Source organism: Syngnathoides biaculeatus, chromosome 11, assembly GCF_019802595.1.
Source record: "Syngnathoides biaculeatus isolate LvHL_M chromosome 11, ASM1980259v1, whole genome shotgun sequence".
In the NCBI taxonomy this organism is placed as follows: domain Eukaryota; kingdom Metazoa; phylum Chordata; class Actinopteri; order Syngnathiformes; family Syngnathidae; genus Syngnathoides; species Syngnathoides biaculeatus.
In genome coordinates, this window is record NC_084650.1 from 19,420,935 (window position 1) to 19,448,443 (window position 27,509).

Below are 27,509 nucleotides of genomic sequence, written 5' to 3' on the forward strand. Positions count from 1 at the left end.
CCGGCTGTGCCCCCTTCACAATAATAAAACGACCTCTACAGAAAAGGTTGAGGCCTCATTGCCCCACGCCTGAAGAAAGACCTGAAGTTTCGTCGCACGCCATCTGCTCTCAAGCTTCATACAAGACTGTGTTTTAAGTTTTAAAGGAGAACTTAACCCTAGATGTAAAAAAACAACAACAACAACAACAACTTGCTGTTACATCATAAATGTGCATCTCTTATCTGAAGCTGTTTATTTCATAATATTTATTCGGAAATGAAAATAAGCGCCTCCAAATCTGAGACCATGGTCCTCAGTCGGAAAAGGGTGGCGTGCCCTCTTCGGGTCGGGGATGACATCCTGCCTCGAGTGGAGGAGTTCAAGTATCTTGGGGTCTTGTTCACAAGTGAGGGAAGAATGGAGCGGGAGATCGACAGACGGATCGGTGCAGCGTCTGCAGTGATGCAGACTTTGTATTGGTCCGTTGTGGTAAAGAGGGAGCTAAGTCGAGCTGTGGGTCGTGACCGAAAGAACAAGATCCCGGATACAAGCAGCCGAAATGAGTTTCCTCCGCAGGGTGTCCGGGCTCTCCCTTAGAGTTAGGGTGATAAGCTCGGTCATCCGGGAGGGGCTCAGTGTCTAGGCGCTGCTCCTCCGCATTGAGAGGAGCCAGATGAGGTGGCTGGGGCATCTGATTCGGGTGCCTCCCGGAACCCTCCCTGGTGAGGTGTTCCGGCCATATCAAGAGACCCCGGGGACAACCCAGGACACGCTGGAGAGACTATGTCTCTCGGCTGGCTTGGGAACACCTCGGGATCCCTCCGGAAGAGCTGGAAGAAGTGGCTGGGGAAAGGGAAGTCCGGGTATCCCTCCTGAAGCTACTTACCCTACGACACAACCTGGAGAAGGGGTAGAAGATGGTTGGATGAAAATAAATAAAACACTGCATTGGGCCTTCTAGTTTTACATCATTCCATGTGCACAAGTAGCAACCTTACCTGAGTTCCCTCCACAGAGCCACATTAAAATAATAAATATTCATATAACTGAGTACTAACTAATATCATGGCTGCTGTGGCACTGATTGTGATCATAACGATGACAGTGGGCCAAGAGTGGTAAAAATGTATTTGATTTTAACCAAGTCTCGCAAAGACCAAGCATATTAAGATTATCGTCTCTAATACGCTCATTGACTAACAAATATTTCAAAGGGAGTGATCTCGTATTCATGAGACCAATTTTCATTAAAGAAGGCTGATCAGCACCATTTCCCCCCAGATTATTCCTAGCACTAACAATAATAAAATCGCACCGTCAATTTTTGATCACCTGTATTGTTTTCCGAGCAGCTGCAGCCATGGCGAGAGATTAAAACTGTAGGAATCTAATAGCTATTTATTGCCTTGTTGTTGCTAAAACAAACTCAAGAAGAATGCTAAAACTCATCGCACAGTGCTACCTCAGGAGAAAACGTATCAGTCTGTACTGCATTCGTGGGTAGTGGATCAGAATGTTTAGTACGAAGCTGCGTTCTACATAAACAACCTTTGTTAGCCTTAATTTTACAGACTAAACGCTCATTGTAACAGACTTCTGTGTCTTCAATCACTTGTTTCCAGACCTGTGAGTTTTCATGGAAGCCGCAAACAATAATCTGTTTTTAGAAACAATAATAGCACCTGCCTCGTTAGACTAAAACCTTTCCGTCCTCAGGATGTCCAGTTTGCCCAAGAAAGAAGGACAAGAATGGTTATCTCCGGCCATCGGTGAAGTAAGAAAAATTTGCTAAACCTCTCATCATAGAATCTGCCAGGAGGCCGGGGGGCCAGAGACAATTACTCGATGCTGACTCATCTTTCTAGGAAGATTAAAAATCCTTTCTTACATTCCTCTTTGTAATCTCTGATGGCCTCATCCTTGTATCATTGGAACCGACATGTATGACATGTACGGCAGTGGGACTTAGTGGCCCTGCCCTATTTCACATAATGCTTAATGAAATATTGAATGTTTATGGAGATAAACTTGGGCAATCCTGGTTATCAGATGATCATGCTCTTTGGAAAAGAGGTAGAAATACGCGGTGCACTATTGGTCAGATGCCGTCTGGCCTAGAAAATTTACAGGCCTGGGTTGAGATGTGGGGATTTGGACTGTCTGTGCCTGACTCTATTTGTAATATTCGGCAGCAAAAAGGATGCTGGCAAACAGGACCTAGGAGAACGTTAGCGAAGCCGTTGAAACGATGACCTGGATGGAAAAAAAACTCACTTATGAATAACATCCTGTGTTCAGAGAATGATCACCAACTGTACAACTTCATGAGATGTCTCACTGGTTCAGTTTAACGTTTATTCGATCAGTATTTGATTACAGGTGTGTCGTTCATGGCTCTGCAGCTAAATCCACCCTGGCTCATCTTGATGTCATTCATACAAGGGCATTGAGAATATGTATTGGCGTAATTAATACTACCTCAATTAATGCGCCTCTGGTGGAAGCCCTTTATATATCAGCTGTAAGAAACTTGTTTTTAATTACATAGCTTGAAAGGATGTGGAGCAGCTCTTCTCTCAGTGTCAAAACTGGAGGAACGCTAGTAATATAGCGCAGGATCCAATATGTTAAATAAGAACATATTTTTACAGTCACTTAAAAGTCAACTAGGTCAACCCTATTTTAAGAATAAAGAAATTATGATCCCATGATGTGGCGGATAGTCCCACCTTGGATATGCTCTAAACCCGACGTAGACCTTGTCAATATCCAGCTATCCATTTACTGCACCACATGTCCTCACAAGCGTCCTGGGTGCGGCTTATGTAAATATAATGAGGATTTTTGTTTTCTTAGTGGTGGCACGGTGGCGCAGCTGGTAAAGCGTTGGCCTCACAGTCCCCGAAGAAAATGGATGGATGAATGGATGGATGGATGTTTCTTAGCTGAGTTGATTGGAGTGCTTTGGGCACAGTGGTAAAAAAAAAAAAAAATCTGTAATTTGGACTGACTCACTTTCATCACTAGCGGCTTTGGGAGGAAGTGATGAATGTTGGGTGTGACCACATCATCATCCATCCATTTTCTTTTGCCGCTTATCCTCACGAGGGTCACAGGGAGTGCCGGAGCCTATCCCAGCTGTCAACGGGCAGGAGGCGGGGGACACCCTGAACTGGTTTGCGGCCAATCACACGGCACATTGAGACAAACAGAGAGCTCACAATCACACGTAGGGACACTTTAGAGCGTCCAATTAATGTTGCATGTTTTTGGGATGTGGGAGGAAACCGGAGTGCCCACGCAGGCACAGGGAGAACATGCAAACCCCACACAGGTGGGTCCGGGATTAAACCTGGGACCTTAGAATTGCGAGGCCAATGCTTTACCAGCTGGGCTTCCGTGACGCCCACATAATCATTAAATTCCTACAATGAGTTTCAGGTTCCAGATGGACGGGTACAGAATCAGAATCAGCTTTATTGGCCAAGTGTGTAAAAACACGAGCAATTTTTCTCCGGCAGTCGGTGCTGCCCTGGTATGACGTACAGAACAAAGAATGACAAAGCAACAACAACAAAGAACAAGACACATTCCTAATTATAGGAACTAAAAATGGCTCTTAAATTACACATTTATTTCATTGTTAATGATTCTTCAACTGATGAGACATGAGTACTGCTATTTTGCTACCAGACTCACTCAGTGCTGTAGAATTACATTTTCTTTGTAGGCCTGAAAGTCGGCCCTACAAACACATTTACCATCCGAAATAGTATTGCAGGGTTAACAAGTAAATATAGTCTTTGAAAAAAACTACAACTATAACAACAATTACTGTTATTATAGGTGCCAAAACCCAATTATGTAATTTCACAACGGTGGGCCTTGTGGCATTTCGAATGGGCCATTGTGCATTTGCCAGCGGGTTGTGTCTACTCGGGAAACATCATGACGACTGCTCTGAGTTCTGTTGTGTCACAGAAACAGTGAAATGTGTTATTGTGATGCTCAGCATATACAGCTGAAAAGAAAAATAAACTGTTCAATGCTTTCATGAAGAGAAAAAGGTTGAACTTATTAAGAAACATTAGGCTGTATCTAAGAATTACAGTATCGACTGTAGCACCGCTCTGGTGCCTCTGTTTGAGGTGTTCATTATTTAAGTAGTTGGTGGTAGAAGATGAGGAGCTATAGGCCAATTACATAGCTACAATGATGTAAAGCTAAAAAAGTGTAAATACAGGAACAATATACGTGTACTTTACTTTCCATCATTAGAGACAATGCCTGGTTCAAGGCCTTCCTATCCATTGTCTAGTTTAAAAGAATTGTATAATGTTGGGTCATTGATGACGTGGTGGTACATTTCCTGTTCAGTTCCCATTCAGTGACGGGATTTAGAAATTGATGGATGTTTGAAGTTTTTCGCTCCAAGAATGATTTTTAGCTAAAAAAAAGTTGTATTTTGTGCCAGCATTAAAAAAAAACAAAAACATAGCAAAGCTGTGGGAACATATTTCAATAGCATTAAAGTGGAGCCAACTTAGGTCTCTTGGTAAAAAATAAAATGTGCCATAAAATAGCCCTAAATTAATCAGGGAAATATATTGTGTGCAGTGAAGTTTTTTTTCCAACATGCCAAATTATGAAACGCTTATTTTCAGAGACCACTTCACACCTACGTAAACTAAGCGGCTGCTTGGGGCACCCTGGCCACTAGATGGCCCTAGAGAGTGTGAGGATTTCATTGACACATCGAAAACATCCCGGTTTTGAAGATATGAGAGATGACACAAACATCCAAAAATGTTTGCGTAACACTTGTCAATTGTAGTCCATCTGAGGTGACGTCACAGTTTTGGAAGGAGGGGCCCAAATCGTATTCTGCTCAAGGATTGGGCAGGCAATGGGGATTGTTCATTATTATTTTTCAAAAAATACTTTTGTACTTATACATTTGCACCGTGTGAATTATTTGTATGGCTGTGGCTGTGCATTCTATCGGAAGGCATCAGGCAAACCTGAAGAGCGCGTCACAAAACAGCTGCGCGGTCGCCCGTGTGCGAGGGAAAACCCGGTGGAAGTGTGAACCTCCACTTGATGGCAGTAATCGTCCGGGTGCGTGAGGGTGAATATGCGTGGGAGTTCCATTTCTCGCCATTCCGGAGTGTTCCTGTCCAGCTGCGCATCGTGGAGAGGTCGAGCCCGTGTTTCTTCTTGCTGGCGAGAATAACCTGCAGTCTCCACCCTTAACCTCCCCCGCCTTCACAAATAACAGCAATCTTCACCCAAACTAATCCGGGATTCAAGCATGCCGAAGCAACAGCCGCGACCTAACTGCCGCGCCAGCCCCCAAACCTCAGCAGCAGCGGCAGCAACTGGTTTTCCACGACCGCGCGAGGAAGGAGACTCCGCCGAGTGATGCCACTGCAGCCGCCTGCGACCGCGCGTATCGTCGACACCTGCAGTCACCACAGAGTTTGACAGAAGACCAGAGACCGCCCCCCCCCACCCTCACCCCCCTCCTGCACACGCACTTCCTCTCGCATCCGAACCCCCGCGATGTCGTCCGGCTGCAACGCAAGTCCCGCGGACCGGCTGATCACGTGTAGGCACGGCGAGGGGCGAACGGTGCTCGGCCAGTGACGGCGAGATTGTGTGCACGCTGATTCTGCCGCGATCGTCCCTCCCTCCCCCCGCCGTCTCTTTCTTCTGTCTGGTGTTCATCCCCGCTTGTCAATCGTCACCGTGCATGTGCCTGCCTCTCAAGCTTTTTCTGGGAGGGCGGGCGATGAGAAGTGGGGAGGGGGGGGGGTATCCGACGCCATACGACACGATCAGGGTCTTCCCCTAGTTAGTCTATTAGAATTCACTCCTCGCCGAGGCAATACCCCATTTTCCGGAGGAGGAGGAGGTGGAGGGGTGGGTGGTATTGCCATGCACGGGCTCCGTGTACGCGCACTACTCCTAGCGGTGGTCGGCTGCTACTGAATAATACCCTCCAGAGTCCCCCACGGAGTCATAGAGGGAGGTACAAGCCGGCGAGTGTGGGAGAGATGAGAGTCTTGTTCCAATGAAACGCCGAGCAGTGTGACGATGACAGCGAAAGGCAGACATAAAGGTAAAGGCTGTCTACGCGAGCGGCGTGAATGTGGTCACGGTGATGATGTTGCGGCGAGGAGAAGAGCGAGAGGAAAGGATGCTGATTGGGGAAGATGAGGGGGGGGGGTCTTTTTCGACATTTATGCCTATCATATGCTTAGATTTCCGTGGTGCACGTCATGTGCATACGTGTGCGCGTGTCTGCTTATTCCAAACCCTGGCCTACATTGGTGGTCTAGTTTTTTTTAGACAGTCAGTTAATCGATTTCTTTGAAATGCTCTGCTACGGTGAAAACTTTTCCAAGCCCAAAGTGAGCAGCATCATTTGGTGTGTTTTTTTTTTTTTTTTTTTGAGCTTTCTATGAGCTCGGCATCCCCCACCGAGCCCTTTAAATCACCCCACGGTCTCCCCCCCCCCCTCCCACCTCCCCTCGAGGCCTGCGAGAACGGTTGCGTTCCTGTCTGTTCCTCCAGCCTCCTCCGTGGCTTCCCCTCATGTTTCCCTGACGGTCAAATGAGGGACAAAATGGAGTGAGAGGATGTGCTGGCTGCAGACGAGAGAGCCCGTCAGCCGGCGACGGCGATTCGTGCCGCGTTAATGGTGTGATTGCATCACTGGATTATGGAATATTTAATGTGTTGATGAGAGGGGAGGGTGTGTTGGTTCTTTACGCGTGGCTGGCTATAGGGGGCTTTGCACGGATCCACTATATGTAGCCCCCACTATACAGCTGACGTGTTTCACACACACACACACGCACCCAGCCTCTCAGTCGCACATGCGACGATGCTCGGTCGACCCAGTCGTAATAAAGTCACAATCTTTCCCTGCCGGAAGAAGCGGAGCTGATAATTGGACGCGTCGCTCGGGCATGCCCTGGTATTCCTCGCGTGCGTCGTGCTCACAAGGAGGAGGGCAGGGGGCTTGCAGTTTATGCACGTAGACCTTTGGATTGTTGTGTGTACGTGTGTCTTCCCACAAGTACACAACACGCTTCCACTTGTGCATAGGCGGTTCTGGTATATCTGCTCCATGAAATATCTGATTATAATGAATAACCCCCCAGCCCCGTGGATCAGTGGATCCCTCACAGAAAGAGAGGTTCTGGCAGCTGCGTCGTTGGGGCGGGGAGATGTCGCTTTATGAATCTGGCTGTTAGATGCGAGTCTTTTTGGGATGAATCAGAAGGACTTGAAATAGTGACCGGTGTGTGCTGATTCCCGTGTGTTTGAATGTCATTGGTGAATTGTGAACACGGCCATATCCACGTTTATAAGAGGGTGTTCACACTTGTGCAATCACATCATTGTATCTCAGTTCTTTATTTTTACTTCTCTTGTCAAAGTGTTTTTTTTCCTCCTGGTAAATTGTACAGTTTATGGGTCACATTAATGGAGGACGACGTTTTGAAATTGATTTATCTTTGTCTGGCTCACAAAAACATACATCATATAAAAGGATGAGGAGACTGTTTTTACAGTTGCGGTAGTTCTTTGGCCACTACGGAGCAGGGGGTTGGATAGGGGAGCTTAATATGGGAGGATGATTTGCTTCTAAAAGCTGGCTTTGATACAAATATTACAATTTGTCCTCCTTGTGAAATGCTGGCTATGCCCTTGGGTTCTGGGTTTAATTTTCGGCGCGCTGGATGACTGGTTAGCAAGTCTGCCTCACAGTTATGAAAGTCAGAGATTGAATCTCGGCTCTGGCCTTCCGGTGAGTAGTTTGCATGCTCCCCTGGCTTGAGGGTTTTTCTCAGAGTACTATGGCTTTCTCCCACGTTCTAAAAACACACATGTGAGGCTGAATTGTCCAAAAGTGTCAATACGGGTGTGAGAATTGTTCATCGGCTTGGTTATCCGACCAGTCCAGGTTGTATCGACCCTTGTATGGTGGCTTACTCCAGTGTATATTTTTAATTTAAGATTTTTAGAGGCCATTTACATAGCCCAGTTTTCACCGACAAACAAATCAGAATTATTGTTGGAACAGGTGAAAATGGAGCCCCATTTTGGTTTATGAGAGCATTATTGTTTCATCACAAAGACTGTTTAAACAGCACGTACTGGAAATGATCAATTCGGGCATGCACAGTGAAGAAAATAAGTATTTGAACACCCTGCTATATTGCAAGTTCTCCCACTTAGAAATCATGGATGGGTCGAAAATTTTCATCGTAGGTGCATTTCCACTGTGAGAGAGATCATCTAAAAAGAAAAACCCATAAATCACAATGTATGATTTTTTAAAATTCTTTATTTGTGTGATATAGCTGCAAAGAAGTATTTGATCACCTGAGAAAACCAATGTTAATATTTGGTACAGTAGCCTTTGTTTGCAATTACAGAGGTCAAACGTTTCCTGTAACTGTTCACCAGGTTTGCACACACTGCATGAGGGATTTTGGCCCACTCCTCAACACAGATCCTCTATAGATCAGACAGGTTTCTGGGCTGTCACTGAGAAACACAGAGTTTCAGCTCCCTCCAAAGATTTTATATTGCGTTAAGGTCTGGAGACTCGCTAGGCCACGCCAGAACCTTGACATGCTTCTTACGGTGCCACTGCTTGGTTTTCCTGGCTGTGTGCTTCGCGTCATTGTCATGTTGAAAGACCCAGCCACGACCCATCATCAATGCTGTGACTGAGGGAAAGGTTGTTCCCCAAAATCTCACAATACATGGCTGCGGTAATCTTAATACAGTGGAGTCGCCCTGTCCCATGTGCAGAAAAACACCCCCAAAGCATGCTTCACAGTTGGGTGGTGTTCTTGGGATGGAACTCATCACTTGTCTTCCTCCAAGCACGGTTAGTGGAATTATGACCAAAAAGTTCAATTTTGGTCTCATCTGACAACAAAACCTTCTCCCATGACTCCTTTGTATCATCCAAATGGTCATTGGCATACTTAAGATGGTCCTTGACATGTGCTGGTTTAAGTAGGGAAACCTTCCGTGCCATGTATGAAGTTACACCATGACGTCTTAGTATATTATTATTTCACACCCCTCCATGATTTGTAAGTGGGAGAACTTACAATATTGCAGGGTGTTCATGTACATGTTCATCAAAGTCAAAACAACAGTGTTCAAAGATGCCTGTCAGGTGTGTGAGTGACTGGTAATCAGTCCAGGGGGCACCCCGAGGTGAACGGGAGTCAGCTGTGATGGACTGCAGCTTCCAGCGTCGTATAGAAAATGGACAAACGGATGGATGATTGTTTGTTTCCCGTCTCCTGAGTTGACTCGCCTTCCCGTGTATACCATCATTACTCTCCCTCCGTGTTGCAAACATCTGGGCCGCCAGAGCTCAGCTGCCCCCATAACAGAGCAATTGTGCGGCGTATACCCTCATGCATTAGCCACGAGAGCACATGCACACAAAAGCACAACCACTCACAAACAAGAGTCGCACCACAAATCAATTCATCACACCTGGTCAGAGCGATTTCATGTATTTGGGTCGAAGGGGGACGGCGGCATCCGTCACACAGGCGGCACTCCGTCGGTGAGACTGGGCTCGGTAGTTCCCCACGTTGTGGATTTTTCGTGCCGTTTGTCAGAAAGGAGTGCGCAGAGATGGAGCCAAAGGACAAAGCATACCCGCAGGAACGGACAAAAATTGTGGGGGCGAGGCGAGAGAGCGAAAGAGAGCAAGGGAGAGGCGACCGTGTGAAAAGGCCAAGACAAGACTCCTCGTCTCGCTGGAGCAAGACACAGCAACGGCATTGAGCTTTCGACACCTTTCTGAATTACATAGAAAAATTACACTTCCCTCAGATATTGAATGTGAGGGCTGAAAAATACCATTACAGTGGCAAATGTCAATGAATACTTTATACATCGCCTCTGCCTCGCATTTCTGAGGTTCTGGGTTCAAACCTCGGCTCTTTCCTTTCTGTGTTGAGTTTGCACGCTGTTCTAGCACTCTTGCTTCCTGCTCCTTTCCCAAAACATGCATATTATGCTATTTGAAGACTTTAAATTGTCTATAGGTGTAAATGTGAGCGGAATTGGTCGCCCAGAGATTGGTTGGTGATCTCTCCATGGTTTCCTGCACTTAATTTGGAAATGATGCAATGGTGGGCTCAAGCTCACCCATAACCCTAATGAGGACTAGCATGCTAGAAAATGGACGGATAGTTCACAAATGGGAATGTTTGATTTTACATAGTTAATCGTAAGATTTAATGACACCATTGCTTTTTTCTCCAGAACCTCAATCGGAAAGCGTTCTTATTTAGTGTTTGGCTATTGACAAAATGGCAGGTGTTTCGCATTTGCGCAGTGAGTTATTATGGCACTATTAAAATCAAATGAGACAACGTGACACTACTACGTTTGTATTTATTGTCGCAGAATAACACTAAAATGTGACTCTGCAACTGCTCCTGTAAATCATATGCGGGGTTAAACAACAAAATCAGGAACGTGACACGCAAACATGTTTGAGAACAATATTAGCCAACACTGTTCATGGATGGTGGTTGGAAGCAAGCAGTGAAAAACAATCAGCGAGCATGAATCATGTTGTTTGTGTAAAAATGAACCCATCATTCTCCAATATTGTTACTAGTTGCAAAAGGATCTGACTCCCGGCGGCAAAGATTGATGATGCTATCATAAACTCTTGTCATTGCTTGTTGAAACTAAAGCTGAGCAAGATTTATCAAATAATCGCATCACTCAGGTCATTTTATGGCTGTAGCTCGGTAAATGAGGGGGACCATCTGTATTGTATCCAGTTCTTATCAGTGTAAACAGAATAGCCAGAACAAACAGCCTTCTTTATGGCATCACATTAAAATAAGTGTAGTCACATCGGGCTCGGTCGATGCAACGCGTAGAAAAGAGATAAAAAGGGTAGGCAGAGAAACCAAATGGGAATGTTTTATTTCTTCATGAGCGTGGGGCATTCATCGTCTATGGCAAAGCCGTGTTTCACTCTAATGCCCTCTAAGAGACTTTTGTTGCACTGGACGTTTTGGTTTGTAAGCACAACTGTGGTCGGCGGCGTGAGTCACGGCCACGTTTCGTTTGACCGTGCAGGAGTCGCAACGAGGGTGATGTGACGACTGGCTGACTGACCCGAGGAACTGGCTCAGCAAACCCAAGTGGCACAATGACGATCTTTGTTTTACGCTTGACAAATTGCGAATGAGCAAAAAAAAAAAAAAAAACAAACAAACGAAAAAAAAAACATTTCAGTTCATATCTGATGTGAAATCAATTTTTCATACGGGATTGGGACCTTAGACAAGGTGTAGGAAGTTATGACCGCTTCAAAATAGCAATCAGTGTTCGCACCCACAGGGGCTCGAAAGAAAAAAGCAAAATATCAGAAAAGGTCTCCTTGAACAACTGAACATTATTCAAAGGGAATCAAGCACTTAAGTGGTGTCAGGGGCACGTTGACTCTTATTTAACATGAGTTTGCGCATACAATTTCAACAAGATTTGTCTCTAAATGTTTGAAAATGAACAATTGGGGTACAACTGAACTGTATGTGCCCAGTAAATCTTTCACATCTCAATAGAAGAAGCCCATGTGGCACTAGTTGCGGCGTTTTAAATTCATTGTTTGCTTTTTTGTGAACGCCCAAGTGTTTGTTTTAAATACAGAACATTTTGAAAAAAAACAAACCCCCCAAAATTATTTTACTTTTGATAAGTGACCCCGTGTTTCCGTCCTGTAATTGTACGGCGTTGCATGCAAAACATACGGAGCACAGTATACCGGCGTCCATGATCTTTTGGTTTTGTTGTGGTTCAAACACAGAACACTCTCATGACTTTTGCCCTCTTCCAGCTCAAAAACTCATCCATCCATCCATTTTCATAGCCGCTTATCCTCACAAGGGTCACGGGGAGTGCCGGAGCCTATCCCAGCTGTCAACGGGCAGGAGGCAGGGTACACCCTGAACTGGTTGCCAACCAATCGCAGGGCACAAACAGCCGTACTCACAATCGGACCTAGGGGCAATTTAGAGTGTCCAATTAATGTTGCATGTTTTTGGGATGTGGGAGGAAACCGGAGTGCCCGGAGAAAACCCAGTCAGGCACGGGGAGGATATGTAAACTCCACACAGGCGGATCCGCGATCGAACGCGGGACTTCAGAACTATGACGCCAATGCTTTACCAGGTGATCCACTGTGCCGCCCTCAAAAATTCAAAATAAAACAAAATATTATTTCAGTAAAAAAATTCACCAATGGCTTTGTGTTTTAATGACCCCTTCCACAGTCATTTTGACTATAAAAAAAAGAGAATATGCCAAGACGGATGCAGTAATAACGATTATTAAAACAGGACAAAAATGTTTGTAGAGGGTTGGTGCTTGGACTGAGGACGTATCCATTCAAATTTACTCAATTTGATTAAGTTGCACGAGTCAGTAGCCAACTTCCCACAGCCTGTTAAAATTATTTTTCCCAACTTTTTTTCTTTTTCCCATTTTACAGTTCTGCATCAAAGTATAATGGAATACATAGAATATGTACAAGAAGTTCCTTTTGGGTTTAGGCTTACTGAGTGACACTTTAACCAAGTACGTATATATGTGTGTGTGTATATATATATATATATATATATATATACACCTGAGTTTTTTTTTTTTACAATAAATGTATGTACTTTACTGTAGGCTCAATAGAAATACTAAAATAAGATAAACTGCATAGTATTAATGCAATCAAAGGTACTTTCTTTTGACATGACACAGAAATAACATACTATGAAGAATTGTTTATTTAATTAATGCTACTGTGTGTGTACCAACATATCAGCTCATCAAAACTCGGCCATATGCAATATGCACAGTTGCACACATACATGCATGTATTCATGGCTGGACAAATTTACCACTTCTGGGATGGCTTGGGGCATCCTGGGCAATCTTTCCCTTTTTTTTTTTTTTTTTTTTTTTTCTGCAGCCTGCTGTCCCATTCCCTCATAGTTCCCCCCAGGCCTTCGGGTGGGCTGCATTTTAGGATAAGTGCGTCAAATTTGTGTGTTGTCTCGTCAACCAGGGGTCACACCTTGACAGGTCTGTGTGTGCCCTGTGGGGAGGGTGGCCGGGCACTGTCTATTTATAGACAAGGCACTCCAGAGAGAGACGGGGAGAGAAACAGAGAGGGGGGGGGGGTGTTGTCTAATGAGGGCAGGCTGTTAGGGGATGAGCTGTTGTTTGTGTGTGTGTTTGTAGGCGCAGATGGCTTTTCATGTGTGTAGTGTACATTAATTGAATGACTTCAAACACATCTTTGCTTGTTCCTCATCACCACCTTCATATAGCCACGGTCCCATCAGCTGATTTGGGTCAAAGATGGCCAACACACACACATGCACGTGGACGCACACACACACACACAATTTATTGAGAGTCGTGGAGTTCCTTTCCCAATTCTCAAGCCCCCCATTTTTTTTTTGCTCTTCTCCTTTTTTAATGGCTTGGACTCATTCTTTCATCCCCCGCTTCATCCTTCTTCATTTATTCATGCAGAGCAGCAGAATGAAGGATTTGGGAAGGTGTGTGTGTGTGTGAGAGACATCATGTAAGATGGAGGCAACCTGCCTCTAATGTATTGCATACTGACACGCACACTTTTCATTCTGCTCGATGTGCGTGCATGGATGAACAGTATATACAACAATGAGGGATCCTCACTTGTCTATTGTACATAGAGCGTTAAGTGTCTCTGTAGTTTGACATGCCATGACATCTTACGTTGACTGTGTTCTAAGCCTCACAAATTTCAAAAGTGTACATTTCAAATATCTGCTCGCTTTTTATATGTATTTTCTATTTACTGAACGGAAAAAAGGCGGAACAGTGGATCACCTGGTAAAGCGTTGGCCTCACAGTTCTGAGGTCCCGGGTTCAATCCCGGACCCCCCTGTGTGGAGTTTGCATGTTCTCCCCGTGCCTGCGTGGGTTTCCTCCGGGCACTCCGGTTTCCTCCCACATTCCCAAAAACATGCAACATGAATTGGACACTCCAAATTGCCCCTAGGTGGGATTATGAGTGTGACTGTTTCGATGTGCCCTGCGATTAGCTGGCAACCAGTTCAGGGTGTACCTCCTGCCCGTTGACAGCTGGGACAGGCTCCAGCACTCCCCGCAACCCTTGTGAGGATAAGCGGCAAAGAAAAATGGATAGATGGATGAACAAAAAAAAAGGACAGATTTTAAATAATGCCTTCAATCCGGCTGTTCTCCATTGCCTTCGTTTCCTGCTGCAGCAGCCCCGGCGCTTGCGAATGGAGTCCCGTGATGCTAAAACTAATGAAATATTCCTGATTGATTTGATCCATTATAAATAATGGGAGGGTAGATTTTGATCAAATTCTGCTCCAGTTAGGGTATTTGACCAGCCCAAAGAGATTGAGGGGCTTTGGCTAAAAGCCGTGTCATGGGCTCGTCGTCCTCGCTGTTCTGTGCTGTTAGATTTTTGGCTGAGCTGGCAGCTTTTTCACTTAATAGATTCCATTCCACACTTGGGAGTTCGGCTGTGGAGACTGGGTCAAAGGACACGAACAGGAAAAAAAAAAGTTGCAGAAAGTGGTCGTGTATGCCTTTGTGTAATCGTGAGAAATGATTGCCTCTATTTCAATGGGAAGTTATATTTGTTTCTACAACAAAGTAAGTTATATATATATATAAAAAAGGACATACTCAACACACTCTCATTCACAACTATAGTCCTAATTTTACCTAACAGGCATGTTTTTGGAATGTGGGAAGAAGCCGGACTCCCGGAGAAAACCCACACAAGCATGGGGAGAATAAAGGAATACAGCAATTTGAAAATAAAACTTTGAAGTACGCATGCTAACCAGTAGCTCACCGTGCTGCCGCTTTCTCCAAAAATCTTTCTGCCATAATGCTTGTCATGTATTCTAAATGCAGCACCGCCAGTCTTTCATAGAGTTTCTGTTTCCCCAACGCCATCTGTTGCAGCACCCTGAAGACAAGCAAGCACCTGTATCAGGGCTCGTGTCAAGCATGAAATATTGAGTTTAAGTCTGAATAAAGTATAGATGGGCTGCCTGCCTCAAGGGCACCTCAGACAAAATGGCACTTCATGCCATTCCATGCATGACATTATAGACCTCAATCCCCTTTGGAAAATAGAGATCCTAATGATTACGAATCAGTGCAGCATTCAAAACGATTTTCAACCTTCTATTCTTTGTTAAAAGACTACAAACTACTCCACCATCTCTGCAAGCTCCTTATCCTATCTACCCATTGCATTTACTTATCTGAATCCCACAGATGAGTACTTTTCCCTTTGCCCTTGTGTGTGTGTGTGTTTTAAATTATTCTGTGTACCCAATATTTGTATTTTATCTACTTGGTCTGCTATGTTCAGAACTTTGGTCAGCATGGGTTCTGTTTAAAATGTGCCTGTCAGGACATGAGTGGAGTTATTTAAACCCTGCACACCGATGATTAGGTTGGCTTGTCACTGATATTATACACAGTGTTGTATGTATCATTGTTTTTAACATCATAAGCTGAAACATCCATCCATTTTCTGAACTGATCCTCCTCACAAGGGTCACGGGAGTGCCGGAGCCTATGGCGGCTATCATGGGCCAGAAGGCAGGGTACATCCTGAACTGGTTGCCAGCCAATCGCAGGGCACATGGAGACAGACAACAGATGCACTCACAATCACACCTCGGGGTAATTTTAAAGTCTCCAATTAATGCATGTTTTTGGGATGCAGGAGGAAGCTTGAGTGCTCGGAGAAAAGCCACGTAGCTACGGGTAGAACATGCAAACTCCACACAGCCGGGGCCTGGATTTGAACTCTGGTCCTCAGAACTGTGCGACCAACGCCCTAGACCAGTTGCTTGACTGTGCCGCCACAAAGTGAAACATTGTTGTTGATTTTAAATCTGTAATAGCCATTATCCCTCAGCTGCTGGGATGTATAATGTACATGTTTGTTGTACAGGGCACATAAGGTCTCAATAGAATATACCAGTGTGCTTAAGTGCAGTATAGTTTAAAATATGAACTGCAGTTATATTGTGCTGAAAGGCCAACTGTTTGTTTTGCTCTATTGAAAATGTCAGTGTATCACTGTTCTATCTTCCGTGTCGACTGGGTTGGCATGCGCAAGTCCAGTAAAGTCAAAAGACAAATGGCTAACCTCTGATGTATTGTTGTTTGTGCTTGTAAAACGTCTCCCCAAACGTGTACATTTTAGTACGGCCGCCACTGCAGCTGACAAAGTCACGTTACTTAAACATATCGAATTATAAACACACACACACTTAATTGTGGTTGTTATAAGCGGCGAGATGTCTTTCTGAAGTAAAACAAAAAGGAGCCTGCTTTTCGTGACAATGAAAAGGTCAGCAGTCGGGTGAAAAGGACATGCACGTCAGATCTGAAATGGTGCTAAGTTCTATCTTTGCCAAGTACATTTTCGCAAGTATAGTTCCTCTCCCTGAGTGTCTGTCTCTGCTGCTCCTGATACTCTCATACCTGCCCTATTTTTCACACCAGGCTCTACATTTACGACTAACACGCGTGCACGTGCACATGCGCAATAAAACACACACAAGCCTCAGTTCTGCCTCAAACCAGGAACATGCTCTTGAGTTCACGTATACTGTCTGTACTAGCTTGTGTTCCCCCGTTGTACTAGGACAGTACAGCATGGTGCAGACAAGCACAGAACACTACCTCACTGGACTACGAAGTTGAGTCACGCACTGACCACAGCCTGTTCTCGTTTTTCAGTCACACGCATGAGTACCTTTTTACGCTTCTGTGTTCTCTGACAGCCTGGTGTGCACAAACTTTTTCAAATATTAATCAGTCCCTACCTGAAAAGCCAAAGATGGTTTAGGACTCGGTGTGAAGCGATGGAAAGCAGACTCTCCAGTTTGGCAGCTGCTGGGATGTGTCACAGTGCTCCGGTGTGTTGATGTGTTGTATTCATTCTTAAGGTGATGTAATGGCCTACTTCTTGAGACAGGAGGTGCAACGAAGTAGTACTGACGCCTCGTGCGCTAGCTAATATCGCTTTTCTGTTGCACAGTACGTACCCGTCAACTCATTATTTCCACTGTCAAAACCGCATAAAAGGCCCTTGGTTTATGATGAGTTCTGTTCCTACGGCGGCGCATTTTTATGTAAGTTGGAATGTGCTGTAGTCTATCACTAAGCTATACTAAATGTCACAGTTCAGTAAATATTTCCATGAAAAACCCCAAAACATATAGACCATACAATCAGAAGTATGTATGTAGGGATGAGCTAAATTGACCACAACTGAGAGTAGTTTTAATGAGACATACTTTTTACTCTGACTCGATTATTATAATTATACTACTCTATAGTCTCAACTTTGTGGCTGCAACCCTTTTTCTTGCTATCCTGTCTCCTCTTGAATAAAACCTAATATTATCTGATAATAGAAGAGTTGTTTTTTCAGGCTCCTGCCAAACCAATGTGAGTAATGCATTGTAAGTAATGTACACTGGGAAGGTTGCATTAATCGTAAAACATATGGTGATATATGAACCATTTATTGCCACGAGCAAGCTTTGTACAAACGCCCCAACTTTTTCACGCGACTTCCATCCATCCATTTTCCGTTCCGCTTATCCTCTCTGGAGTCACGGGTGTGCTGGAGCGTAGCCCAGCTGGCTCTGAGCAGGATCGTATAAACACATACAAACAACCATGCACACTCACATTCACACCTACGGGCAAATCGGAGTTTTCAGTTAACCTTTCTGGAATGTGGGAGGAAACTGGAATATCCCCAGAAAACCCACGCAGACACGGAATGAACATGCAAAGAGGCACGGATGGGGCAGGATTTCAACCCGTTCCTCGGAACTGTGGAGCAGACGTGCTAAACTTCATGTAACATTAGAGCCGATCAGTGTGAACACTTGTGGAGGAGACGTGTTGTTTTTTCAGAGCATCAAATTGAGAGAGAGAGGCAAGGCAATCAAGAAGCACAGACGGGGCAAGAGGAGTGCAAAACAGGGACAGAGTGGCAGTGTGAATGCGTGTGCGCATGTGTGTGTGTGTGTGTGTGTATAGCGAGAGTGAGCCAGGCCTACTTTTAGCGTGTGATCTAGGCCATTATCTGTGTTAGCACTGATGGGGCTCGAACAGGCTCAGTGGATTCTGAGTAACAATACCCTTTATTACCTACGATCTCATGTGTTCATGTGTCGCAGTCACCCATAAGAAGTCAGGCATGTTGTTCCATCCATGATGTACGCCTCTGCCTTTTCGCTTCTTGCCATGGCTTGTGTATGTTTGCTGTGTTTTCAGCGGGCCTTGTTTTTGTGTATGTGACTCCTCACGTGCAGCTGTGCACTCGCACTGTATCACCCCCGTCGTCAGTCAACCCTCCCCGTGCTCCGGCAGCGGCCTGAGGGCCTTCATTATGTAAGAAAGACATTACTGCAGAACAGAGGCAGGCAACCCTGATAACTGTGGCAGCCCCTGCTTCATTACAGTATGCCTTAGCCTCCATAACTCACGCAGAGTCAAAGCGCGCAGCTCCATAATGGAGATCACAGGGGCCTTATAATGTTTGAAGGCAGGTTTTTTTGAAGGAAACATCAATTAATCATGTTCTGCTCCTGCTCTTCGCTGCGCAAGCTCGCTCCTATTTTCAATGTGTTGAATCCCTTTAATTTCATCCACGCATCTATTCAAATTATCCGTCTCCGCAGCGGTCCCCTTCCCTCTGGCCCATCGGCTGACCATGAAGGAGGTGTTCGATGCCGAGGGCCGACCGAGGGTGGACCTACTCAAAGCTCACCTCACCAAGGAGGGCCGACTGGAGGAGGCAGTGGCCCTACGCATCATCGATGAGGGCGCCGCCATCCTGCGCCAGGAGCGCACCATGTTGGACATTGAGGCACCAGTAACAGGTATTTGGATATACAGTGATGCCTCGGTTCTCGACCACAATCCGTTCCAGAAAACAGTTTGAAAATTGAATTGTTCGAAAACCGAATTGATGTTTCCCATTACAATGAATGGAAAAAGAAATAATGCGTTCCACTCCTAAAAAAGTTGGCTTTTAAAGCATTTTTTAAGCTTTTCCTGATAATAAACAGCATAGTAGAAATACATGTATATTTTAAATACTTTATATAATAAAATAATTTAAGAAATATATTTATCTTTTGCTTAAAATGTATGCTTTAGTAGTTGAGTACGCTAGGCTGGGAGTGCATTGCCATATCTGTAGCGACTCAGAAACACACACCAGATTCGTATTCGGCTATCCATTCTTTCTTGAAGTCGACAGTTTTACGCAGAGCTTTCGGTTTTTCAGCATCAGCAGCTTTACTACCCCCACTTGCCTTCTTTGGAGCTATGATTGGGGGTAAATATGAGATGAGAAGAATGAGATGAGAAGAAAAACAACAGTCACTACCGGGACACATCTGTGTACAGAGGCTGCGTTATCCAGAATAACAAAAGTGCGCTGATTGCGCCGTGCGGATTCTGTCATTTCCGTTTTTTTTTTTCGGGGGGCGTTCGAATAGACAATAACAAAATGCGTCGTTGGTGGGTCAACTGCTTGCGCCGTGCGAATTATGTTATTTCTGGGTTTTTTCGGCGGTGTGGGAATTCATAACAAAGTGTGTCATGGGTCAGCTGGTCTGGCCGCGCACAATATGTTATTTCCGGGTTTTGTTGAAGGCGTTCGAGTACCGATTTTCAATCGAAAACAGTAGCAAAAAAAAAAAAAAAAAACATCACAATATTTTCGTTTGAAAACCGATTTGTTCGAAAACGGGGATGTTCGAAAACCGAGATCTATTGTCAGAATTACACCGTAGAACTAGCTCAACAACTACAGGGTAAATGTATAGAAATTTTTTTCTGTATGTTTGAACAAATAAGATACTGTATCACTAGCCACCAAAAGAGCTCGGGTAAAATATATATTAATAGTCTACAGCAGAGCGACTACGTTGATAGCTAGATTTTTTTGGGGTGGAGCATACGTACAGTGAGTCGCTAAATCTCAGATTATGTCATTTGTCTTTTTAATATATATAAAAAACAGTACATACTTATATACATACATAATAAAAAAATTAAAAAAATAAAAATATACTAAAAAAAAATAAAAGTATGCGAGGGACTTGCTGCTCTGTCTCCTGATGTAACTAGTGAAAAGTAAAAAATAATATATATGTGTGTGTTTCATAAATACTTACAATATATTGATAATTTAAAGAAAAACATACTGGATCATATTTAATACTACAACCCAACACTATCAGGTAAAACATATTTTTATAACAGTATTTCTTCTTTTTTATCCTTTCAAAAAATTTTACCTTTTGTACTACTGTGAGTTTATGGGTTGATGTTCTTAAGCTATATTTTCAGTGTACTATTACGATTACCACCCACGTTACTCAGTGAGGCCACAGCCAACTAAGGAAGACACATAACTTAGACATATGCAGCCACACAAAGGGTAGGAAAAAAAACACCAAACAGATTGCATTCACCGAGTCCTTTAATCTGCTACCTTTCCAATATGAAACATTGCTCTGTCGCACTTCGCTGAGAGACACAATCAGTTTGCTATACGTCTCATAATATCTGCCTGTGCAGTATTTCCTTGACAGGGAAATGGTATGAAGAGAAGGAGAATACGGAGGGAGGGAACAGAGGATAGATTGACATCGATGGAGAGCAAAACAGCTTTCTGAAAAGAGAAGCCAGTCATACTCAAGACCAATCCCGATAATTGACACCATTGTGTGTGTGTGTGTGCGCGTGCGTGGGCGTGGGTGTGTGTTATGCAAATATAAGTAGTGAGATGAATCTGTGTGGGTTGTTCCAGTGTGGGAACATTAGTCGGCTTTCACAGGTACAGCTTCCCCAGGGACGAGGGTAGACAGACAGGGAGAGATGGTTGAGAATTAGGTGTTTTGTGCAAGTTTTTCATCCTGATGCTTGTGCCACAGAAATATTGGTCTGAAAATGATTTTTTCTTTTAAATCTTCCAGTTGCGTCGAAAGGATACATCCAATAAACAAAAGAACAGATAAGCCACCGTTTGCAAGAAAGATTCGACAAAGTGTCAGTGCAAGACGTGCCACACTGACGAACTTCTCTCCCTAACGACTGGGACTTCAATTAAGTTCTTTAAAAGTGCGCAAAATCGCACAACCACATTTCTCTCCGGTAAAATGGACCTCCCTGTGGGTGTGCACGCAGATGATCTCAATCACGTCCAATCAACGTGGCTCCTCTCAGGCAATCTGAGATGAGACGTTCATCATAATTTCAGAACTTGTACTTTTTCTGAGATTTTTTGTTTGGTGCAGATTCATTAAATTTTTTCTCATGCAAAACATTTGTATTTTCATCCACATTTGCAGGAGGCCAGATTTCAAGCTAAGGATAAACGACTCCATGCATTCTGTTTTCTCTTCATGCCACCGATCAAAATGGGTTATAAGCACTGGCTCAGTATATCTATATACTGTATATGTCTTAACGATTGAAAATGAAGATGTGTGTTTGTGGCTCAATTTCACTCATGCCATTGTCCATTACTAGATCAATTGAAAATAGGATATTTAAAAAAAAAAAGACAGAGGCAGAAAGACTGTAACTAGATGGAGGGGCAGACAGATGTCAGCAGTCAGACAGATCCAAAAGATCTAAAGTGAAGTGGCTGCAGAGGGAATCTTGACAAAGCGAAAGGAGACAGATGGTGAGGGAGGCACATGGGAAGTGGTATGCTGGCAGATCATACGGTCCTGAAGTCTTCCTGTGACGCCTTCAATCAAGGAGCCTCATTTGAGGTGGTATTGTATACATAAATATGAAATGCAGCATGCATATTTGAAGAACAGGAGTGGTGTAGTAAAGGTTCGTGCATGAATTGCTAAAACTGGCGGGCCAAAAATAAATAGCAGCAATAATTGAACAAACAGATGCACATGGGGCAGAGCAACACTGACAACATCAACAGAACATGATGGGCTCTATTTTTCGTTACCGCCGTAATTCGGGCAGAGCGGGCAGCCTAAATCTCCATGGAGGAGTGTCAGACCAGGTGTTTGGTAATTTCACAGTCGAGCACAAGGCGGCATATTTAAAGTAGGGTGGTCTCCGGAGCTGTGGGCGTGAACACAGATGATTTCAATCATGTCCCATAAAAAAAGGGTCATCTCATTCCCTTTAAATGCGACACAATCACAATATCGGATGGAGACATTGCTGTGCAGAAGAGGACAATGAGTTGGAGTGATCCATGCATTCGTAACCGGTGTGACAGCAGGTTATATGATTGCATACTCTTATTAAATCTAGAATGAGCAGGTGACAACCGCTGGTGACTTAAATGTGTCCGATGACAGCGGATGGCCACCACCCGCGTGGGTTGGGAATTTTTGAGAAAATATTATCCAGTCAAAGTTCAATGAGCAACCATGACGATGCTATGCATATGTCTTTTTCAGTGTGTGGAGACATCCACGGCCAGTTCTTCGACCTGATGAAGTTGTTTGAAGTGGGAGGTTCCCCTGCCAACACGCGATACCTCTTCCTGGGGGACTATGTAGACAGGGGCTATTTCAGTATTGAGGTAAGAAAGCATCGACCGTCCTTCCCTCTGGACAATAGTAGTAACCAGAGATTTGAGTATTTTAGTAAAATTACTGATACATATGCAAAAATTCTCTCTTTGTTAAAAGTAAAAGTAGTGAAGGCTCACTCTTAAGAAAACAACATTTTCCAGTCCAATGATGATCTACATTTAGTGAGTTTTTTATATCTCTTCAGAATTCAGAAACCAAAACCTCCGGAAACCAAAACCCTAAAACCCTAACCCTACCGACCATGCGTGTGCCCATTCTGTTTTATTATTGTGGTTATAATTAGCAACACCAACTGAGTGACAAAAAGACTCGACATGTTCAGATGATGCAGTAAAGTTCTGTGTTAGCACATTTTGAAGCAAAACAGACAAAAACAAATCATGCAAAACCTCAAACATAGAGCCCCTAATTCAGCCAGTAAACCTTTTTTCACTCATTTTTTTAAACGAGCGTGTACAACCAGACACAAATTCCTTTAATCTATTTTATTTCACTCTGTAAAATAATCAATTAAACAAATTCGAGATTATTGCTGAACTTGAACATGTTTGCTATGCAGCTCCCATCAGATTTTATTTTAGTTACAGTTTAAATTGAATTTGCTTGGTTTCAATTGATTTAGGAGCAATGTTCAATTGGTAAAGGGAGATAGGTATATGAATTCCAGGACTACATGAGAAACCATTTATCATGGTTCCTATTGTACAAAAACACAATATAACGACTAGACCATACAACATTATCCTACCATAATCTTATTACTGTAGTTACTGCAGCTCCTATACAGTGACGTGATCAGGAAGTAATTGGAACAATAATGTAGCGATATCGATATCTACACACACTCTGTATGTATGTATACTTTGTGTCATTAATTTTCTTGTAATTCCCTCTCTTCCCCCGCTGAACGTTTAGTGTGTCTTGTACTTGTGGTCACTGAAAATCCTCTACCCAAAGACTCTCTTTCTTCTACGGGGGAACCATGAATGTAGACATCTGACGGAATATTTCACCTTCAAACAAGAATGTGAGTAATTCATTTGTTCCCTCTAAATGTCAAATGTGTTTTCTTATTTTCTGTCTTTAGCACTTATGGAGTGTGATTTCTTAGTCAAAACGCATTCAGTAAAGCGATACAAAATTCTCTTCAGTGTTATGAATTCTGAATATTATACAGAAATATAGTTTGGCAGCACAGTCCTCCAGTGATTCCTGTCAGTCCAGAGATTCTGGCTTCAGATCTAGAACTGAGAGTTTGCGTGCGGGTATGCCAGCTTCCTTCCAAAAACACGTCAGGTTCATTGAAGTTGTAAATTGCCCATAGGTGTGAAAGTGTGTGTAAACGCTTGTTTGACTCTATGCACATGTGAGTGTGCACCTTGTGAAGATGCTGGATGAAGCTGGTAAGAAAGTGTTATTATCCACAGTGAAACAAGTCCTGCACTCAAATGGGGTGAAAGGCCACTCACTGAGAATGAAACCATTAGTCCTAAAGAAACATAACCCCCCGATTGCAACAGATGACAGTTTGCAGACAGAAACCAAGACAAAGATCTTAACTTCTGGAGACATGACCTGCGGTCAGATGAAACCAAAGTGGAACTGTTTGTCCATAACACCCAATGTTGAAAAAAAGCACCATCCCAACTGTGAAACATGGTGGTGGCCGCATCATGTTGTGGGGCTGTTTTGCTGCAGCAGGAACTGGAGTTCTTCATAAAATAGACAGCATCATGAAGAATATTACCCGGAGATATTAAGGCAACATCTGTTGAAATCAGACGGGAAGCTAAAACTTGGGTACAAATGGGTCTTTGAAATGGACAATCACCCTAAGCATATTGCCAAAATGGTTCAAAAGTGGCATGAGGGTAAAAAAGGCAATGTCACGTTGTGGCCATCACAAAGCCCTGATCTGAAACCCATCGAAAATCTGTGGGCAGATCTGAACAGGTGTGTGTGAGCAAGGCAACTGACTATCCTGACTCAGTTACATAAGTTCCGTCAGGAAGAATGGGCCAGGATTCCAGCAGGGTACTGTCAGAAGCTTGTGGAAGGTTACCCAAAATGTTTGACCCAAATCATGCAGTTCAAAGGAAAGGCTTCTTAAAATGAAGGAAATGTATGTAAATTTTTGACCCAGAAGAAAATAATTCTCTAAGAAATTCTTTCATATTATTGTGACATTTAACAACATTAAATAATTTTGATGAGGAGAGGTTTAGTCTGAGTTTACTTCAGACCATTCATTTGAGACGCTATATTTTCCATAGGTATGAATACGAGTGTGAAAAGTTGTTTGTTTCTAAGTGCCCTGCGATTGGCTGGCAACCAGTTGAGGGTGTAAAATACCTGGGATAGGCTCCAGTCTCCCGTGACCCTTGTGAGGATAAGTGGCTCAGATATTGCACACACACATACACAGACACACATTTTTTTTTAATACAAATAGAAGAGCTGACAGGATTAATCAATATTTTGTCATCTCCTCTAGTATTGGCTTGGGTGATTATTTTAACAACAACAAAAAAATAGTGTGGATTCCAGCTTTAAGTGCATGTTGTCCTCCATCTCCCTATTCTTCAAGAATGTTTCGTTCACATTCCAGTCTTTCATCTCATCCTTTCATCCATCTATCCAATTTCTGAGTCGCTTATTCTCACGAGGGTCGCGGGAGTGCTGGAGCCTATCCCAGCTGTCATTGGACAGGACGACAATACACCAATCCACCGATCCAATAACCCCCAGGCACAGGGAGAACATGCAAACTCCACACAGGCGGGGCCGGGATTTGAACCCCGGTCTTCAGAACTGTGAGGCCAACTTTCTAGAGCTGCTCCATCGTGCCGCCTCGTCCTTTCATCACGTTTCCATATAATCTCTGAGCCTCCTCTCTGGGTGTTCTGCCGGTGAAACTGTCAGAGAGTGGGTGATTAGCTCCAAATTAATTTGCCCCTCAATGATTGGCTCAGGGACTTCCTCCTCTGCGTCTGATTGGCCAGGGGACGAGGACGCTAATTTCCCCTGGTGCTCCTGGCGAATAGTGGTCGCCCTCAATTACCATCTGCTGCACGTGTGTCTGTGCAAGTGTCTTCAGAAATGTTTGTGTGTGTTTGTCTTTGCTCATGTGACAGAAAGATGGAGAGAGCGAGAGAGAGTGAACAGGAAAAAGAGGAAGCGCTGACATTTGGCAATAATGATCTCTTGTTATACACGGGGCACATGGAGAGGTTGACAATGACACTTCTGCCAGATGCACACACCTCAAGGCTCAAACAAATGCTACGCTGCTCCAATGCTAGCCTTGATTACGGCACATCTCTCTCGTGCTCAACTGCTCCCTTTTCCTCCGACTTACCACAAATGCTCCCCCATCTTTTCTTATCCCCGTATCACTTCCAAATGCCCTCCTTCTCTCTTCATTAAATTATTATCCTGCTCTCCTCTCATTCAAAATCCACTCCACTATTTTTCTTTTCTTCAGCTGTCTTTTTTTTTTCCATCGTTCCGCTATTTTCATCCCGTGATATGGTTTTTGTCTTGGACGTACTGTCAGCGCCATGTGTGAAATGTACTTTCATGATGGGTCTTGTTGGATATCATAAGTAATACTGCTGCCAAATCAATGGCGTTTTTTTTTTGTTTTGTTTTTTTTTAAGAACAAAACAGTCTGCCTCACGGCCTCTCTATGATGCTTCATATTCATATTTGGGTCAGATTTTTACTCCCTGAGCACAAAAGCAAAGTCTTGAAAGCATATATTACACTTGTGTCATGCTATGCCTATTTTTCATCCATGCATAAATAAACTACTAATGAAAGTCACAGAACACTTTCAGTCCCAGCTTTGATCTTTCAATGTCTTCTATACTTTTTGTTTGAGTCCAATAAGAAACACGCTGCGTGACAAACTGGCTGTTCAAAGCGCATTAAAAATAGATTTGGAGCCTCTCTCTCCCTTTCAACTCGTGTCTCCAAACTTCCCGCAGGTAAGATCAAGTATTCGGAGCAGGTGTACGACTCCTGCATGGAGGCGTTTGATTGCCTGCCCCTGGCAGCCTTGATGAACCAGCAGTTCCTGTGCGTGCATGGCGGCCTTTCGCCAGAGATCCACACACTGGACGACATCAAAAAGGTACGTACGTCCACACCTCCAGAAACAACTTTGCTTCGTTAGGATCTGTTGCAAACATTTTTGATTTAAAAAAAAAAAAAAAACTACAGTGATTACTACCAAAGACAGGCGGGAAACACAAATCCTGAGCTTTGGTTACTTGCGCAAGGCCATATTGTCCTGTTTATGTGTACAGTAAGTCTGCTATTTACGCACCTTCAAAATTCACGCATTTTCCTGCAATAACTTCAGACACAACGTCCAAGCGCAGAGCACGGACAGTGAGGAAAACGCTTTCACGTCCATAAAATCCAAAATAGCGCAATCATTCTAAAATATCAAAGTCGGTATAAAAATAGACCATAAATTTTGGTGACGACTCCTTGCAGTTTTGTGAGATTCAGTTACATTTGATCTTCAAAGTGAGCATAATGAGGAGCTTCCAATAGGTCTCCTCTCCAACTTCTTGCCCACCTGACTAGTCTGGAGGAGACGTCACGGAGACGTCTCCCCAACCAGCAGAGTCTCGAGTCTCCACCAGGTTGTGTACAGGACCTTTATTTACTTATTACTGAGTATACAATTACTTTTTTTTCAGAATGTGGGAAAAAACTGCAGAACCCGTGGAAAACCCACAGAAAGAGTGGTGAAACATGAAAAGTCCACACAGAATGTTG

General features: G+C 43.8%; 1 protein-coding gene across 2 annotated transcripts in view; it reads left to right on the forward strand.

Moving 5' to 3' along the window:
- The first annotated feature begins 4,841 nt into the window (after positions 1 to 4,841).
- LOC133508988 (protein phosphatase 3 catalytic subunit alpha-like) overlaps positions 4,842 to 27,509 on the forward strand; it is a 40,227-nt gene continuing 17,559 nt past the window's right edge. The window contains exons 1-5 of one of the 2 annotated variants that reach the window (XM_061835601.1): positions 4,842 to 6,103; positions 18,807 to 19,007; positions 22,581 to 22,705; positions 23,634 to 23,745; positions 26,708 to 26,853. In XM_061835601.1, coding sequence (XP_061691585.1) covers positions 6,079 to 6,103; positions 18,807 to 19,007; positions 22,581 to 22,705; positions 23,634 to 23,745; positions 26,708 to 26,853 — 609 coding nt within the window. In that variant the 5' untranslated portion in view covers positions 4,842 to 6,078. The remainder of the gene's footprint in view (positions 6,104 to 18,806; positions 19,008 to 22,580; positions 22,706 to 23,633; positions 23,746 to 26,707; positions 26,854 to 27,509) is intronic. The other variant, XM_061835600.1, reaches the window with a different exon arrangement.